General features: G+C 36.9%; 1 protein-coding gene across 1 annotated transcript; it reads right to left on the reverse strand.

Annotated features, from left to right (window-relative positions):
- Positions 1 to 12038: 12038 nt before the first annotated feature.
- On the reverse strand, positions 12039 to 13702 carry sna (snail). The gene has a single exon (XM_067770134.1). It carries the CDS (start codon positions 13570 to 13572, stop codon positions 12244 to 12246), a length of 1329 nt encoding a protein of 442 aa, XP_067626235.1. The 5' UTR covers positions 13573 to 13702; the 3' UTR covers positions 12039 to 12243.
- Positions 13703 to 19811: the final 6109 nt, after the last annotated feature.

The raw sequence follows: 19811 nt of genomic DNA on the forward strand, positions 1-19811 counted from the left end.
ACCTTACGCATGCCAATTCAAAATTGCACTATCTCACGTGAAGGTGTATTGAGTTTATGCTTAACTTCCTGGAACACTCCGTATAAGCTCGGATTCCATTTCATTTGTATATTTATTATCATGACCCTGAGCCTGGTGTGAAGAAACAACTATACCGGCGTTATTAGTCTATGATCCTGTCTCTACATCCCTAACGAATCTAGGTTTTATCGCAGTTGATCCATAAAACTAAATAGTCGTCCAGCGACATCACAAAATTACGGTTAAGTTACCATTGCATTGCTTTAGGAAGCCAATAATACTTAGCTCTGTTGTGCCTCATTCTTTCCACAGTCTTCACTCGGATCGATAACGCTCAGGAAGTTCAGTATTATATTCTGCTTCAACGAGTGCATTTGCACATCTTAAACCTTACCATAAACGATGCGGTCGTAGAACAGAACTGCTAGACCATATGGCTATGTGTTTTTAGTTTTTATTCCCTCTGAGTATGCCTGCTTCAATGTTCAAGTCTCACCTACGTCTCAGTGTATCGGATACCAGATCAAAGAAATTGTGCTACTTGCCGTTAAGCATTTCCCTCTCGCGACACATTTAAGGACTATTAAGAGTTTTGCCTCAATTGAGGATGCTGCCTTAAGTGCGGCCTATTTTTCGCTATATATGGATGTCATTGATTCATACACTTTCACAGATTGAGGAAACTGCGTATATGTAAGTAGTATATGGAACTGACCGTAGACTTTTAGAAAACTTCCGCTATTACACAACTAGCTTTTTTGGGTCCATTCCTTTTCTTCTGACAGGAATTATAGCCTTATAATTTGGATAGAATGGTGCCATATAGTGGATGTGATCTATTTTTGTTTTGATGAAATATTAGTTAACGTTCAGACGAGTTCGACCATACCCTTATATACAGTAATAATAGCTTGCCTGTCTCTTGAATAACGAAGGTTTTGTATTATAACAAATAAGTACTGCGAATCCGGTACCATATTAGCTATGGAATAATATGATTTAGCTCAAGATGTCATTTTTTTCCGTAAAAACTGAAATGTTGAATTTCTGAGCTAGTAGACCATCTTCCTATAATTATAATTATAATCCTATAGCTAACCTTGCGGACTGTCATTGTAAAGATGTAGCCCCTTTGATGCTTATGAAAGCCTCTGAAGCTCCCACTCCTACAGATTAAGGAAAACCTGTGATGCTGTATTCTGGATAAAAAAGAAAAATCTGGGGTACGATACATATCACGTTGACAGGGCTCCTTAGAGCTCAACTTTGTCGCTTCTAAAATAAAGAGATATAGCTTGGAATTTTCTTCTTGGGTATGAAGAAGACTATTTCATTTTTCTGGGATACTGTCTTGTTTATTAAGGGTGTCTGCATTCTAATTCATAAGGAATCAAACACTGCTGTTAATAACAAAATAAAATACCACATACGAAAATCATTCATACATTCATTCATATACTACACTGAAAGAAATGGTGCTAGTAAAATCAAAAAATCGGTTCTGTTGTTCTTGACTTAAAGGAGATTCGGTGAAATTGACCGAATTATGGTTAATTCGACCGAGTTCTTTGTCAAGCTAAAAAATCAGTTTAGTCATTTAAACAGAAGAGAAATTGTGGCTCTTAAATTAACAAAATTCTGTAAAATTGACAGATTCATAATCAATCTAACTGATTTTTTTTTTACACAACTGATCTCACTGGTCATTTCAACAGCGATAAAAGAGAATTTTACGCTCACTGCGCTCTCTACTTTGTACTTATGTATGCTGTGTACTATATGTATGCACATATTTACGTATGTATATGGCGGCCGCCGTGGTGTGATGGTAGCGTGCTCCGCCTACCACACCGAAGACCCTGGGTTCACACCCCGGGCAAACCAGCAACATACAAATTTTGGAAATAAGGTTGTTAAATTAGAAGAAAATTTTCTAAGCGGGGTCGCCCCTCGGCACTGTTCGGCAAGCACTCCGAGTGTATTTCTGCCATAAAAATATCTCAGTGAAAATTCATCTGCCTTGAAAATCACGCATCATAGGTACTTTCGTACAAAGCTATCGAAACAACTTTTTTTGTTCATTTGACTACTAAAACGGTCAATTACAAATCAACGATTTGTGCGCAGTTGATTCAACATCTTGTTGCGATGGATAAAAATTTACACAAATTTCGGTTGATTTTACCAATCTTTTTCTTTCAATGTATGCGTATCTATTTCTTGATTGTAGATAACCAAGGACACCGAATAACAAATCAAGTGAAATAGATAAAGCGCTTCTGCAGAAGAAAGTGGTGTTTCGTAAGCTAATCAAGATAACAGCGCGCCAAACGCAACCGCAAGCAGCAAATCTCAAATGCAGATGCGCCACCATAAAAAAATAGTTCTTCCAAAATTACACCAACAAAGGCTGGCTGCATTTAACGCCCGACTTCACAACAGAAGCCGCTCGCAAATGCCGCCAAACGAAACTGAATCATTGATGCGTGCACTGATTAACTTCTACAGAATCGAAGGGAAGGAGTCCACAGCAAGAAAAGAAAACAACAACAAACCAAAAAGGTTAGATTGGTTTGACAGCGGGCCGCAATTGTTTGCACAAAATAATAGAAAATAAAGAGTGCAAGTTGTAAGAAGGTAAATCAAAGTAGATTGCAAGGCAGCGAAGACCAGTTGGCGCAGCTGAACTGAAAAAATTGAGAAGAAAACCGAAAATATTAGTTGCGTTTTCATTTGCTGTCAATTGGAGCGGCGGCGGTATGCATTTGTAGTTGCAGGACAAAATTGATAAACCATTGCTAAATGATGCACTTCAGACGGGAAGCAACAACAAATGAAGGAATTAAGGTAAAAAAAAAAACAAATACGCACACATGCACAGAATTTAGACAAAATTATTTGCACTAAGCTCAGCCAGCATTAGAAGTAGACGATGACTTGACGGTGACTCTGTGGCGACAGCAGCCGCCTTGCAACACATTACCAGCCAAAATTTTCATTTTTTTTATGTCACCTCAGTTCGTTAGATGCCTTGTTGTTATTGTTGTTAAATGTCTTTTTATTGTTATTGCTGCTCTGATTTGTACGCAAGCGCGCCAAATCAGGACAACTTGTCTGTCTTAACCGAGACAAATAGACGACAGACAGGTTGCCTCACATTGTTCTGAATTGAATGAATGTTGCACAAGGTGCAACGAAAATCCTGCTGATTATTGTGTTGCAATTTCTATTGTTCTTTTTGTTTGCTGTTTTTTCTGCAGTATGTTCTTAAGCTATTCGAAATTTATATGGAATTCTTCAGTAAATTTTTTCTTAAGACCAAAAGATATTTAGCAATTCCTAGAATCCTTTTTAGCCAAAAGACAATTCCGATTTCCTTGTAGGCATCATTGATTATTGCATGGTTGTAACTGTAAAAGAGATATGAATAAAAGGATGAGGTGTAAGGTGTTTTCGGGACTTACATGCATTCACATGTACATATCAACAACATTCATATATCGCCAAATGCCAAGGCATTCTTTGTAGGAATTTGGTTCAAGCAATCGGATATGTTCCAGCCACACAGAATTTAATACCTGAAAAAGTAACCGATAGATGGTGCTACCAGAAAAGGCTCCTCTACCAGGGAACGCAGACTTTTGTAGTGTATTCAAGCATGGGAGATGATCCCAAATCCTTTATTTTTTTGAAGGCATTGTCGAGAACTAACTCCGTGATCACCACTCCTTATTTCAAGGCAGAGAAAACGCATAGGAGGCTCGTGAAAAGGAGAGATCGGTTGAAGGGATTTTAAAGACTACTAACTGAATGGCCCAACTTTAAAGGAGCAGTTTACCTAAATGCCTTCGCCGGGGCGGATAACTTGTTGGTAGTGCGAAGGCTTCTGGCGAACTTCATAAGATAAATGACAAAGTGTCTACAGTCACGTCCCAACGGAAAGGAAAGCGGAAAAAGTTAAGAGGAAAGAGCGTAACAGAGCACCTAAGTGAACCATGCAGACTTATTATCAAGTGCTTGGAAGTTGTTGGAGTTTCAACCGACCCAACGAGCAAGGGCTTGTCAGTTTGCTGACTAGAACTTCACCGCGATAAGCACTCGTAACTGCAACCATTATGAAGGGGAAGAATTTTAGAGGGAAAGAAGGATGAATCTAAAAATGCAGCGAACGTCTTAAGGCAACCAGACTGCCCTTAAGAGGCGCTATTGACTTTGCAAAAGGCCCGTGTAGAAAACTAGCCATATGGACAGCTGTTTTCTTTATAATAATAAGCTACAGCTAAGTTAAATTTAAACTCAGTCGCCCTCAGAGAGCCAAAGGCACAGTTACAACGTGACATAAGTATCCACGATAGAATCAATTCATATTGAAGCATTCTCCGAATGCGGCGTACATTGAGCGAAAATTATACAGAGATCCCTATAAAGGAAGCTTATTTTATTCACGATCAGGATATATAGAGACGAACTGAGTAAACCACTTCCATGATTCGATTCAGCGGGGTGGTATATTTATGAGGGTGCAATAGTATTGCAACGGTTTGAGTTGATAGATCGAGCGTGGGTCCTCATGATAACAAAACACAAGGTTCATATCACATTTGTTGTGAAAACGAAGAATGCACTGCTCCTTATGCACCACCATTGTTCTAAGAGCTAAGCATTCTACAGCCTACAGGCAAGTGCTTTACACCGATTTCCACTAGCCAAGTGTCCAGCCAACTCAGTCTAAAGCAGTCCTTGTTGGCTCAAGTTGGTCTCCCTTGAACTTTTGAGCTGGTATTGATTTCGGTGTTAATGCTGGCTCCCAGCTACAGGAAGAGTTTCGTTACTTCTGTGGCTAGGGTTTTCTATTCCACCTGTACTTTTTTAATGCGCAAAACTATTTAGACGTCCTTTTACAAACTAAAATATATTAACTATCCCCCTATAATACACGTTTTACCAAAAAAGAATTCTTCAAGAGAGAATGGAAAGTTTTGATGTTCAAAGAAGAAGGGTTTCAGATATCTAGCTTGATCAACAGTTCCGTGGTAACTAAAGTGACGTCTCAAATCTCTTCACTTCCAACCCCCAATCTCTCTTTCCATCTTAGCCATCTACTGCACCGTCTTCCTGATACTCATCTTCATTTTAATTTTTAATTCATCCTTTCCACTTCCTGTTCTTCTCGATCTTCATTTTCATTTTCTCCTTCTCCAAATTTTGTCTAATTCACCCTCATCCTTATATTCCTCTGCTCATCCTATTCTCATTCCTCCCGTTTTTCTGTAGTTTTCTTTTTTCTTCCTCTTCCTAATTCTATTCTCATATCTCTACCTCAGCCTTCTTCTCTTCCAATTTTTCCAGTCAATTTTGCTACTGCTATTCCTTCCCGCCTACTTCCCCTCTCCCTCGTACTATCACACACTTAGCTCCTTAAATATTGGAACTCAAACACAAATATTGGGTAGCTGGTACAAATGCCGATGAAGTAAAAGCGATTATAGCTTGTCTATATTAGGAGCGCATAACCGCCCGCCCCACTTTTCCAAAATAGATAGATATGGATGACAATATATTTTAAGAGGGATTGTCTGTCCACAGTCGGTTGGCAAACAGTCCGGGTTTTATTTCTGCTATGAAAGCCTCATCAAAAATGTATCGTCTGCCTTGCAGCGATTCTGTGGAAGCTCAGCCTTAATATTCTTGCAGTTATATTGCGCCAAGTATTTTTATATTTTTTTTTCTTAAAAATGTTGAAAAGATCGGCTGAGGACTTAGCGATCCCATAAACGAGCGCAAATTCTTTACATAGACAACACCTTGGAGAAGTTTTGATATATCTTAAAATTCACTTATTTGTTCACTCTTCTCCATCTATTACTCATATTCATCCTTTTCATCATTTCTTCAATTGATTCACTGTTTAGCTCATTATCCTCACGTTATTATCCTTCTTATATTCCTTTATATAACTTATCCCCATTATTTGCTAGCGTACATGAACCCTTTTGCACCATCGCATCCTTGCACCTTTCACTTTCACCTTCACCTGCAAGAAATTCATATTTTATTGTTTGCGTAGGTGCCACTCATTGCCACCACAATATCCATCATTCCACCGCAACTCAACACTTTGCACTCAAAATGAGGATCATACAAAACAAACATGCAATACATACAGACTTAAGAAAGTGTACAAACATACAAATACTTATTTATTTATGGATATTCAACTACCGAAAATCCTTTCAGCGCATGCGCGCGCACATTTCCTGTCATTGGTTTACATATTGCATTCAGCAATGCAATCCTTTTTTTTTTTCATTTCTATTGCAATACTTATTACTGATATATGTATGTAAGTGTGTGTATGTACACTAAATTTTTTTATTATTTAATGTTTTTTTTTTTATTTAATATTTATACAAAAGGCTTTATTCAACATGTCATAGGAGATGATTTCTGTGAACAAAAAAAAAAAACAAAAACAGAACGAGGTAAAGAGGATATTGTGCACTCGCTCATTCTATATTGACGTAAGAGCAGGTGCTGTTCATGGTTATGATTTCAAAAATTTGACTTGGTTGAAAGGCATGGAAGTCTGGTGAAATACTTATTGCATGGGTTGTGGAGAAAGGAAATTACGCTGAGTTCCTTGCTGAATGAGGCACTAGATTAAAATTAGGGAACCACAGTCTTTAGACTCACACATTACCATTAATTTACCACCTGTATTTAAATATAAGTATTTCCTTTAAACCCACGAGTTGAATGCACTCTATGGTTTATAGACCTCTCAGAAACAATCCTGGTACATTCCCAATAAGATTTTGAAAGCTATCCTGAAATTATTATGTAATTTTTTTGACAAAGATAGTTTAAAGATATTTGTTATAGATTTATGTATATTTATTGGCGGCCCATAAGATTTAAAAAAATAATACTCAATTTCACATAATTCTGAAAATAAATAAAGGTAATCCCTCAATATTTGAGCTATCCACAAGAGACTCGGACTGTACACGTAGGCGTTCTTTTCAGGTTATCTGCTTATGTGTCTTTATTTTTTATTTAATACAAAAATATAAAGAAAGTGTGTCTTGAAAATAATAACAAGCAATGTAAATAAGAAACCGTCATATGGAAATGAGAATAATCGGGCGTAAATGAGAAATAAATATGCGAAACTCTCACATGTAATTGCAAGAAGCTCAAACGCGATATTAGTGTCTGAAGTGTCGTCGATCCTCCGAGAGAAGGGTCGATAATCAAGTAAATGCTTAAAATGACCAAACAGAAGTGCTGCATTCAGCACAGTGCACGCCAATGGTGATCCCCAACGAAAATCTCTAGGGAAAAGTAAGAAATATAGGTGCAGGGACACATTAAAATATCACTGACATACTTAGATTGAATGTAGAGCGACAGTTGCAATATTTATGTACAGGTAGAGAACAGATCAGCAACTGAAGGAGAGTGCGCTACAGCCATCCAGCATGCAACATCGTTCTATGGAAATGCCTTCAAAATATGTCAGATGGAGCATAGGCTTTTTTCCATAAAGTTTTATTATGCTTAGATATGCTCGTTGCCACATACATAGCTTATCTTTTCTACGAATTTCATATTCTCAATTACAAATTACGTTTTCGCATTTTCATTTGATGCTTCCTTATTTGCAAGTGACTATTCTCATTTCCATGTAACGCTTTCTCATTTACAATTGACTCATCCCATTTTCATATGACGCTTTCGCATTTACAATTGGCTATTCTCATTTACAACTGACTATTCTCAATTACAATTCGCGCTTTCGAATTTTCAAATGACTATTTCTCATTTACAAGTGACTATTTTTATTTTCATGTAACGCTTACGCATTTAAAATTGACTCATCCTTTTTTCATATGACGCTTTCGCACTTATTCTCATTTTCACGATTCTCATTTACAACTAACAATTCTCAATTAAAATTGGCGCTTTCGAGTTTTCAAATGATGGTTTCTCATTTACAAGTGATGATTCTCATTTCGATATGACGCTTTCGCATTTACAATTGACTTACCCCATTTTTATATGACGCTTTCGCATTTACAATTGACACAGCCCATTTTCATATGACACTTTCACATTTACAATTGCTATTCTCATATACAACTGACTATTCTCAATTACAGTTGGCGCTTTAAAATTTTCAAATAACGGATTCTCATTTCGATATGACGCTTTCGCATTTGCGATTGACTCATCCCATTTCCATATGACGACTTCACATTTACAATTGGCCTTTCTCATTTACAACTGACTATTCTCAATTACAATTGGCGCTTGCGCATTTCCGAATGACGGTTTCTCATATACAAGTGATTATTCTCATTTCGATGTGACACTTTCGTATTTACAATTGACTTATCCCATTTTCATATGACGCTTTCGCATTTGCATTTGACTATTCTTATTTACAGCTGACTATTCTCAATTACAAATGACGTTTTCGAAATTTCATTTGACACCTTCTCATTTACAAGTAACTATTCTCATATCGAAGTAACGCTTTCGCATTTACAATTGACTATTCTCATTTCCATATGACGCTTTCGCATTTATATGTGACGGAAACAGTGTAGACAGAAATAATTAATCATTGTGACTTTCATGGATTACAATGTGAAATTTGATAGATATAGACTTCCATATATCAAAATCATCAGTATCGAAAAAAAATTTATTGAGCCATGTCCGTCCGTCCGTCCGTCTGTCAGTTACACGATAAATTGAGTAAATATTGAGGTATCTTCACCAGATTTGGTACACGAGCTTATCTGGACCCAGAATAGATTGGTATTGAAAATGGGTGAAATCGGATGATAACCACGCCCACTTTTTATATATATAACATTTTGGAAAACACAAAAAACCTGATTATTTAGTAAATAATATATCTAGAATGTTGAAATTTGACGTGTGGACTGATATTGAGACTCATGATAAAAATTTGAAAAATTTGTTTAAAACGGGCGTGGCGCCGCCCACTTGTGAAAAAATCAATCAACAAATATTATTAATCATAAATCAAAAATCGTTAATCCTATCGTAACAAAATTCAGCAGAGAGGTTGCCTTTACTGTAGGGAATGCCTTGAACAAAAATTAACGAAATCGCTTAAGGACCACTCCCACTTTTATATACAAGATTTTTAAAAGGGTCGTGGACGAATAAAATAAGCTATATCTTTGCAAAAACGAGCTTTATATCAATGGTATTTCACTTCCCAAGTGTATTTGTAACAATAAATAGGAAAGACTTCAAATTTTAAAAAATGGGCGTGTCACCGCCCCTTTTTTGACTAAGCAATTTTCTATATTTCGGTAGCCATAACTCGAAGAAAAATTAACGGATCATAATAAAATTGGGTACACATATTTTCTTTATAGTAGAAAATATTTCTAGTAAAAATTGATGGGATCGGTTAAGGACCACGGCAACTTAGATATAAAACAAATTTAAAAGGGTCGTAGACTAGAATAATAAGCTTTAACTTAGCAAAAAATAATTTTGAATCAATGGTATTTCACTTATCAAGTTTTAGAGTAAGAGGAAATGGGAGACATTTTTTTTTAACGAGCGGTGCCACGTGTTATGTAGAAAAGTAACTTATCTGAAATGAAATGTACAATTGAAGCTCACGCTGAGTATATAATGTTCGGTTACACACGACCTTAGACACCTTTACTTGTTTGTTTTATAAAGGCCTCCCTATAAAAAAACGTTTGTTTTCAAAAAAGAAAAAAATTGGTTTTCAATAAGCAGGTTCGCAATGTCGCCTATTTTTCGTTACCGCTTTGAGTTTCACTGGGCTCATATTACTCCGTAGCTATCTTGGTAACTTATAATGGATGTAGCGTCCTTAAATGGGATTGAGAAATTGGCACGTTGACTTCGTTTTGAAATTATTTTTGGATGCTTTAAAAATCCGGATCCAATCAAAGAATAACAAATTATGAACTTCCTAAAAAGTGTTGACCTACTGTTGCTCCTTATTCAGACAGTAATACCTAGATCAAATGTAACATATGTATATACATTTTGGTGCCGATAAGAAGCGCTTAAGTGCTGTTGCACAGTGATTAAACAAACTACAGATTTTATTTAGTATATTAAGCCAGGTTTTTCAGTGCCAGTTTAAACTCCAATTAAAGTTGATTTTAGTTTAACCCTGCCACCTCGGTTGCTTTCGCTAAGATGAGCAGCCAAATTTTATGGTATCGAACAAAGTGGCAAGGTTAAACTCTAGTCAACTTTAACTAGAGTTAAAATTCGCACTGAAAAACCAGGCATAAGTGTGCATAAGGCGGTCTGCGCTATATATAGTACTAGTACTGATCTGGGTCTGAAGGGGTGAGACAAAAAATCGTGTGTTTGATTTATAAGGACGGCTCCACTTATGCAAACCGGAAAGAAAATATTTTAAATAGAGTGAAAAACATCGCTACGAGTTCGAGTATTTCATTAACACCTTTGATAAGTGTGAATTGGTCTTTAAGAAAAGTAACATGCAAAAAAATATTTTGTTTGTACTGTAATTCCCTGGCGGTCTGGCTGTTAATAGAAATTTTAGGGACTTACAAACTTAACAGTCTTATAATTGGGGTTCTGTAGTAAAAATAACAGCGATTCAAAATAACTAATAAAATAAATAAATAAATGTAAGGCGCGATAACCTCCGAAGAGATCTAAGGCCGAGCTTCTCTTCCAATTTGCGTCGTGCTCCTCTTGATTTTCCCTACAAATTGGCCGGACGGGACCTACATGTTTTATGCCGACTCCGTACGGCATCTGCGAGGCGCAGAAATACACCCGGAGCGCTTGCCAAACATTGCCGAGGGGCGACCCCGCTTAGAAAATTTTTCTTCTAATTGAAAAACCTTATTTCTAAAATTTTGATGTTGCTTTGCCCGGGGTGCGAACCCAGGGCATACGGTGTGATAGACGGAGCACGCTACCATCACACCACGGTGGCCGCTAACTAATACAGACGAGAATTTAAACCAAAAATATCATACCTCATATAACTCTGAACAGAATTTCAATGTTTTAGCAGGAGTTCGCGCAGAGTTATGGACTATCAAAGATTCCATTCACTCGTTGCTCTTGGCGATAGTTGCCATAATAGCAGCAAAGGTCAGCGAAAGCTCACTATTACTCAAAGCTCCATAAAAAATGATATGGTGTGAACGAAAATTTCAATTTGTTTTGTTTTTGTTTTGGGGAAAAAATGTTGATTTTTAGAATGGTGTTTGATGATTTGGCACACAAACCTTTTGAAAATGTTCTTGTACTCACCATCCAAACTGAGTTTTCCAGTTCTGCTGCTACTGAAGTACTCAAGACATCTTGTTTATCAAGATATTTAATTAAATAATAATGTTCCACAGTGCATTTAGTTTTCAAAAACAGTGTTAGAAACATAACCACATAACCAAATAATCCGATTGCCACATTTATGTTTTTTGATGAAAAAAATCTAATTTTTAAATTAGTTTGTTTGTTTGCTTGAGTAATTTATTTAAGTTTAGTGTCCTCCTTAGAAGTAAAACATATCTTAAAAATACTTAAAGATAAAAATATTATAATAGTTCATACACATTTTAATTATATAAAAATAATTTATAACAAATTCAGTATATACATTATTATTCTTCATTTTCCTTAAGAGCAAATTTGGTAATGAGCTGCCGCTGGCTGTTATGATTAAAAAAAGTTAAAAATATTCACACATAAATACCGAGCACAAATTATAAATAAAATTAGCAATTAAAAATTAGTTTTGTACATATTTAAAGAAAAATCAAAAACAAAGAGAGAGCTAAATTTTTTAAAACAAAAATATTTTTTTGAATTAAAAATAATTTTTTTACATAACTTTTTTTTTCGAACAAAAAAATGTTTAAAATTCATACATATCTTCAAGAAACTAAATCGACTAGAACTCAAAAAACATAACCTCAATGCTTTTACAAATGCCGCCTTAAATTAAATTCACTAAAAAATTATTTTAACTGCTAAATTAAAATATTTAAAAAAAATAAGAAACTCGAGAAATTTTAAATCAAAAATACAGAATATGCCACATAATTCTATTCTTGCTGTTGACACATGTCCCAAAAAAGCTTGATTTGTACGTCATTTATTGTCCTTCACTCTGTTTGCGCTCTCCTACACTCGTCGCACGCTAATCTACGCAATTGTTATTGTACAATTGGAGCTAACGTGCTTGTTGAGCAATGACATGCGCGAAAAGGATTTGTTGCATACCTTGCAGGCGTATTTCTTCACATCCACATGCGTCTGCTGATGAGCACGCAAATTAGAGCGATCGGCAAATGAGCGCGGACAATCACTGCATTGGAACGGTTTCTCGCCGGTGTGTGTGCGTATGTGTCCCTGTAGCAACCACGGACGTGAGAAAGCTTTACCACAAATGGGGCACTTGCAAGGCAGCGTATGGGTTCGTATGTGCATTTTGAGAGCACCAATCGTCGTATAGAGCTTACCACATTCATGGCACGAATGTTGCTTCTTATCTTGATTGCATTCGGCGGCAGGGCAATGAAATTGTTGATGCTTAGACAAACCAATCGATGTGGAGTACATTTTATTGCATTTATCGCATTTGTAACGGTAGTTAGCATGTTTGTTGGCTGCGGCGGTAGTGTGATTGGTGTTGGCGCTCATATTGGAGTCTGCAGCGCGATTGCTGGACGAGTTTGAACTCTTCTGCACGTGATTGTAGTAAGCACTCGAGTTGTGATATAACGCTGGCAGTGGTATATCATTGCGTATAGTTAAATCTTCAGGTTCTGAACCCGCATCCGAACCCGGACTGGATGGTGGTGTTATATGCTGATAACTGTAAGCCGAGCGTGGTGAGGTAGCTATCGATGAAGCGGGTGATGGAAATATGGCGCTGAAATTAGCGCCAACTCCCGGTTGATAGGCGCTCCAAAGCGCTGTCATTGGCGTAGCGCCTGCAGCAACCATAAAAGCTGACTTGTAATTAATGGAGGCGGTAGTATAACCGCTTGTAGCTGCGGTTAATCCACGTAAATGTATATCTGCGGGCGCTTGTTGTTGTTGATAATACTCGTTTTCATAATCTGCTTGAGGCGAAAGCATTGCAGAACTCATAGCCAATTCAGAATGTTGGGACTCTACCGACACCGCTGGTGAAACAGGACGATATAGTATAGTTGGTTGTGGTGCCTCATATTTATCCTTTGAGAGATTTAGCACAAATTCGCGCTTAGCTGGCAAGGCATAATCTTCAAAATCTATGCTAGCTTTGCGTTTGAGCGATAGATCTTGTGGCAGCTCTTCATGTATGATCTCCAGCTCCGGTTCCTGCTTAATTGTGATAGCATTGACTGCGTTTGGGTTGTAGTAATGATTGGCCAGCACGGTTGTGGGTATGGTATCAACTGCTGGTAATGTTTCTTCTTCGTAAATGATAGGACGCTTCTTGAGCGGACAGCTCTTGTATTTTGTTGTTGTTTCTTGTAATGCCATTTTTGGGCGCTGCACTTATTTTTCAATTTTCAAAACTAATTTTTTTCTGTGTAAGCTAGAGCTTCTTTGTAGCAAAGTTTTTTTTCTGTGTTCCTTGTTATTAATTTGTCTAGCTAAATTAATGCACACACGAGCACTTTATTCAATGTTTTCAGATTTTTAAATAAACAATTAATTTTATTTTATTTTTAGAATTTCAGTTATCCTCACTCTTCAAGCACTGCTGCTGTTATGACAGGTTCGACGGCACAGACGGTCTTTTATATGTCTGGTGTGAGTTTAACAGGCAGATTCTACTCAATTGATTGCCACGGCCATGGCCAGCGCATATGAATCGTTGTGGTGGTGCTTCTGCTGTCCAAAATAAATTACACACATGTACACATACACACAGTACTTTACCCAATTTTTAATTCACTCGAGCGTATTTCTCATTCTTTAGTTTTTTTTTGTTGCTACCTTTGCATTAAAAATTCAAAACAATAATAGTTTTCCCCTTATTGCGTATTTTCCATTTACATACATATATACAAAAAATGTCACACAGTTGCTACCTATCAAGCATGCATAAACACACACACAACCACACACGTTCCCATTCATTGGGAATTTACGGCCGGAATCCCTTAATGCATGCACAGCCAGCCAACCACCACCATCGGGCGCGCTGTATAATTAAGCAGGCAACAACAGCAGCATCGCTAAAGACTCTCTAAATACCTGTGCATATGTTTGTGTGTATGTGCTTTATGAGTTCTTGAGCGTTTTCTTTTATACACAATTCGTATTAGGCGAAAAAACTCATTGTAAATATATTTTGAGTGATTTCGAATTGAACAACCCTCTATCTGGGAAGATCACACTTATCGTACTGATCCCTTTAGTGAGTCGAATTTGCTCTGAACCAAAATATCCTTGGAAAATAGTCTCAATCTTACTGAGTCTACAAAATTTTACTCACTCACACCAAAGTCATCTCACTCATTTATTTTTTCAACCCTCTTTATTAATTTCTCCCGTCCTCTAGGTCACTCACCCAAATACGATCAAGGCTCATTTGATATCCTGCACACAGTTGCCACTAAAACATTTTTCTGTGCCGCAATTCATTATAAAAAGGGACCATAAATATGAATGTGGAAAATGAATATCTCCAGATAGTCTAATCTAATTTTTCTTGCATCAAGAAGGTAAACGCCATAATTGAGCACAGTTCACTTAATTTTAAATTCCGCCTACCACTTAAAATTTAGTGGCAAACCTACATGTTGTATTCTAGCCCGACGACGGCATGGTTGGGCAGCACTAAAAATTGAAAGGTAGTGGATTTGAAATTTTAGTGCATTATGCCCAACTATGTTAGCAGCTCACTTGAATACTTTCACGGTACGTTGCGATACCACATTAACTAATGGCAAATTTACTAATCGACATTCCTTAACCTTAAAATAAGGCTGATCTAAAGAAAGTTCGTGAAACTTCGAAATTACCTAGCGAGGCTCGTCCACATCCATACCTAAACACACTCCAAATATCCTTCGGGTCTCATAAACATAAATACCACAATACTTAAGTCTTGTTCTTGCAAAAGTTATGTGGTTTCACAAGAAGTCACTAGATAACTCCACTTTGTCATTCCCCACGAAACTTAAAAAGCTGGTGTTTTTCAGAATACGGAGATGCACTGCGCGGTAGTTGTTACATGGTCATTACAAACCGAAAAATTTTGAATGTGGTAAAAGATACCCAGCGCTGTCCATACTTGCATACACCTTCGATATATACGTACCAGCTAGGTCTATGAGATCACGTAACAGTATCAAGACTTCCCACATACCCTAAGCGACTGTTATGTAGCGGACTGAATCTGATACGCTACAGTTTCAGCATGGTTTCGTTACTCACTCGACTGCTTTGAGAACGATTTCTTTCGCCCTCGAACCTTGGAGATTTGAAATTTTGTGGCCTCTAATGAAAGGCATGCCACCAGGGGTATAAATAATTTTTCGATACCTCCTGATAAGTCCCCAATAAAACTACTTACTCGAGGGTGTATGAGTTGTGAAGCTAATAGCTACGAACCATATTACTAGCCAATAAATACTACCTTGGACTAGGTAGGCAATTGGAAAGCAAAGTCCTCTCTCGGCAAACGAAAATCATACCCTACAAGTCACTTATTGTACACATGCTGCTATATGGTGCAGATGCATGAACCATGAAAAAACCGGATGTACCGGCCCTGGGAGAGTTCGAGTAAAAAGTTCTTCGAAAGATTGATGGACCTCTATGCGTTGGCGATGGCGAGTACCGTAGATGATTTAACGATCAGCTGTACGAGCTTAACGCAGACATCAAAAAGGCCCAACGAATTAAAATGTATCGGCTGCGCTGGCTAGGCCATGTTATGCGAATGAAAGATGACGCTCCGGCTAAGAAAGTATTTCTATCGGAACCCGTCTATGGAAGCAGAGGAAGAGAGCGGCCCCCACTCCACTGGAAGGACCAGGTGGAAAACGATTTAAACCCCATTGGTGTGAAAAATTTGAAAGCATCCAGTACGAAATCTTTGCACAGGAGTGATATTTCTATTACTTTGACAACCGGATGTAGATCTTTTTCAGATTACCTAGCTTTAACATAGGCTTGTTTCAATGCCGATAACTGCTCTCAAGGTCAGACTTACCCAAAACGTACCACTTTTGTTGTAAATAAATCAATGTGGCAACCGTGATCCTGCGCGCTGTCTACGTGCTCATATTAGGTCCAATCATGCTGACAGCGTTTTCACTCTAGTCAACTTTGGTGTGAAATTTAGGCATTTCCGTAACACCTCTATTTTCCGCTGCATATCCATCTGTGCCTCCCTTGTGAGCCATCTAACATTTCGAACTCGATAAAATCGATTGATTGTGCTCGAATATTTCGTTCTTGACAATTTTTCATCTTCATTACAGTTCTCTCTTATCGTGTTCGAATACAGTTTTGTGCTGCACTTTGGCGGCTGACTGTAATAACTTGTCAAAAATGTGTCCCTCGTGTGTATGGATCGGTGTTGAAGCAGAAAATGATATAACCAAGTGTTGGCTACCCAAATTCATTGCACGGCAATATTCATAATTTAAGTGGAGAGAACCAAAAAGACTTCACGTGTTGTTGTGATTGCAGGGAATATGCGTATAGTTGTTGTAATCGTGAAACTTGCACCAACGTCTGTGTTTAATACACATCACCTAATTTCCCCTCGCAAGTCTTATACGTGACCTCAAAAAAATAAGAAAACTCAAATAACAAAATAATTCCATTCCATTTTCAATTTGTTTCCCCCACTGCAGTAATGAGTAGTTTGATACTTCAGTTTCCACCTTCACAATATTTCGTTATATAAATTTTCCAATTTCACCATATACGAAATAGAAACGGGACGCATGCACCATACAAGCGCACACCTTTAAATTTCACAATCATACTTACATACCTACATATATCCATAATGTCATATATTATTTGGGGTTGCTTTGCCGTGAAATATGATGGCTTTGTGGTGCCTCATTCGAAATGCATCCAAATATTCGGCCCTCACACACCACGGCACTGTCACTTGAGTGAGTCTTCTGCTGTGTTGGTGCATTATTTCGCTGCTGCCACTTCTTGCGCTGCTACTGCGCTTCAAAAGTATTGTCATGCAACATCTGTTTTTAATGATCTGAAAATTTTCATGTCCACGTAAAGTTTCCAAATTTTCTGGTGGGAAAATACCTATCGCTGTGTTGTGCATGTTTGTTGCAGAACTTATCACTTATTTTGGTGTGTCGGTGTTCCGAGGGTCTTGTGGCGCATGTGATTGCAGTTCAGTTGGATGCTAGCATCTTCTGGTATTTAGCCAAATATCGTCGAAGCTTTGGGGTTCTCACACCTTACTTAAATTTCTTACCATTATCAAATAGGCAATTTAACTTCAAAACATGGAAAACAAATGCATAATTGAGCTTCAAGCTTATAATAAATAAAAATAAAATAAAAAATTTTAAGCATTTCCTTTATATAAATAGACAAAATCAGCGAAAATTTATCCTTATATAAAGATATATTATTGCTGAACTTTGATTTTAAAATGTTGACATAGAAATTGTAAAAATATTTATGAGATATAAAAATATAAAAAAGGAGCGCACATTACTTGGATTGGAAAGTTGGCAGAAAAAATTTTTGTAATATAATTATCAATTATTTGTTACTTAAAAAGCGATCGCAAGATTCCATCCGTTCAGTACGATTTTTCTAAATATCTTGATCCGTGTGCCCTTTAGCGAAACTTTTTATTATGCGCTTTATACTGTCTTCGGTCTGTGAATTAAGTTTGAAATTTAAAGTATCTAGCTCACGTAGAAGTTACCTTTAAACCAAACTCAAAATTTCCAAATTCTTATCTAATGATTTCGATCCGTGCGCCACCTAATGGAATTTTTTTTACTTTGTGTTGCATTGTCCCGGTGTCTTAACTTATCTACGAAGTTTCACGTTTGTAGCTCAATGGAAAGTTACTTAAAAATCGATCGCAAGATTTCCTCCGTTCCGTTTCTACATATCTCGATCCGTGTGCCCTTTAGCGAAACTTTTAATTATGCGTTTTGAACTGTCATAGACCTCTGAATCAGGTTTGAAATTTCAAGTCTCTAGCTCATCGAGAATTATCTAAAAGCAGGTTGACGTTTTTATCTAATTATTTCGATCCGTGCGCCACCTAACGGATTTGTGTCCCCTTTTGTTGCAATGTCTCGGTCTCTTAACTTATATGTGAAGTTTCACGTTCGTAGCTTAATGAGAAGTTACTTAAAAACCCGATTACAAGATTTGTACTAAATATGCGTAAAAACATTCAGCCGACCTAATATAAAGGAGATAATAAACACAAGTTTTAGACAATAAAATACAACAGTACTTCTCACAACGTGAAGACATAATGAATGGCGACGAACTATCCTAATATAAATCCGTAACTTAAATGACTTCGCTGAAATACGTCCCTGTCAGTATAACCTTCAAATTGTAACCTTTCTATTATAATAGCCTGAAATCATGATATATGTCTTCACGTAATGGTAAGTATTGGATTTTATTGCGTACAACTATTTTTATTTATTTCTGATGAACTGGACAATTTTAATCCTCCTACAATTTGAAATTTTCACGACCTAATTGGCAGTTTAACAAAAAATTAATTCCCTACAAACACAACTTTCTACCCGAAAGAATATAAGTTTGATCTCTAGCAAAAATGCAAAGCTCACAGCTGTCCTGGAAAATGGAGTCCAAGCCGAAGGTGAAAAAGATAGTTCGAGTATCAGATCTATAAGATTTAAATTAGAAACTTACTTTAAGAATATAAACAATATTTGGAGAAGTTTCTAACGTAGAATAAATCTTCCAAATAGAAACTTTTTGGGACTAAATAGACAATTTCATATATCTTCATTAAGTCAAATGGTAACAACCTTAGGTACTGACCAAATTACAGGTTAACTTAGTACTAGTTTAAAAATTTTAAAGTAAGATATAAGTAATAAGACTCAATGCGTGCCTTAAACAGAGACCTTGGCATGGCAAAGTCTAGGTAAAGGCTTCTGGATAGGCGATTAAATTCTACAATACCTCTGAAAAACTGAAAACTGAAGTAAATCGAACGCAGAACTTCAACGCGGAATGTACTGTGAAAGCGGAGAGCTCTGTTAGGGACATTGAAACTCAACTGCCCAAGTAGTTCTGAGCAGTCAATGGCACCGGATATTATGTCAAAAATAAACATTACGTTTTGAATAAAACGTCTAACTTCAAGTGGTAAGATATTGATAAGCATGTATCTAGCATTGTATGGTGGCTGTAGATTAACACAGTGTAGAGGTTGAAGAGCAAATCGTATGAATTTGCACTGAATTCTTTCAATTCTTAAAGAGTCTGAAGAGTATATCGGATTCAAGATGACTGAAGCATACTTTAGCTTAGAACGTACTAAAGCATTGTATAAAATTTTCCTGGTATATGGTCCTTGAAATCCTTAACATATCGTCGCAAGAAAGCTAAGTTGGTATAAGCCTTTGGTATGAGAAAGTTTACAAGATTACCAGAAGTATAATATGAGTAAAAAATTACGCCAAGACCGCGAAACTCATTAAGAAAGAAACGAAAACACATTCATAGACTTAGTATACGTTATGTGTCAGCATTTACTACTATTGAGT

This window comes from Eurosta solidaginis, chromosome 2 (genome assembly GCF_040869045.1).
Source record: "Eurosta solidaginis isolate ZX-2024a chromosome 2, ASM4086904v1, whole genome shotgun sequence".
NCBI classification, from domain to species: Eukaryota; Metazoa; Arthropoda; class Insecta; order Diptera; family Tephritidae; genus Eurosta; species Eurosta solidaginis.

Bases quoted from the DNA above. Each gene is read 5' to 3' on its own strand.
- sna (XM_067770134.1), bottom strand. From the start codon at position 13,572: ATGGCATTACAAGAAACAACAACAAAATACAAGAGCTGTCCGCTCAAG.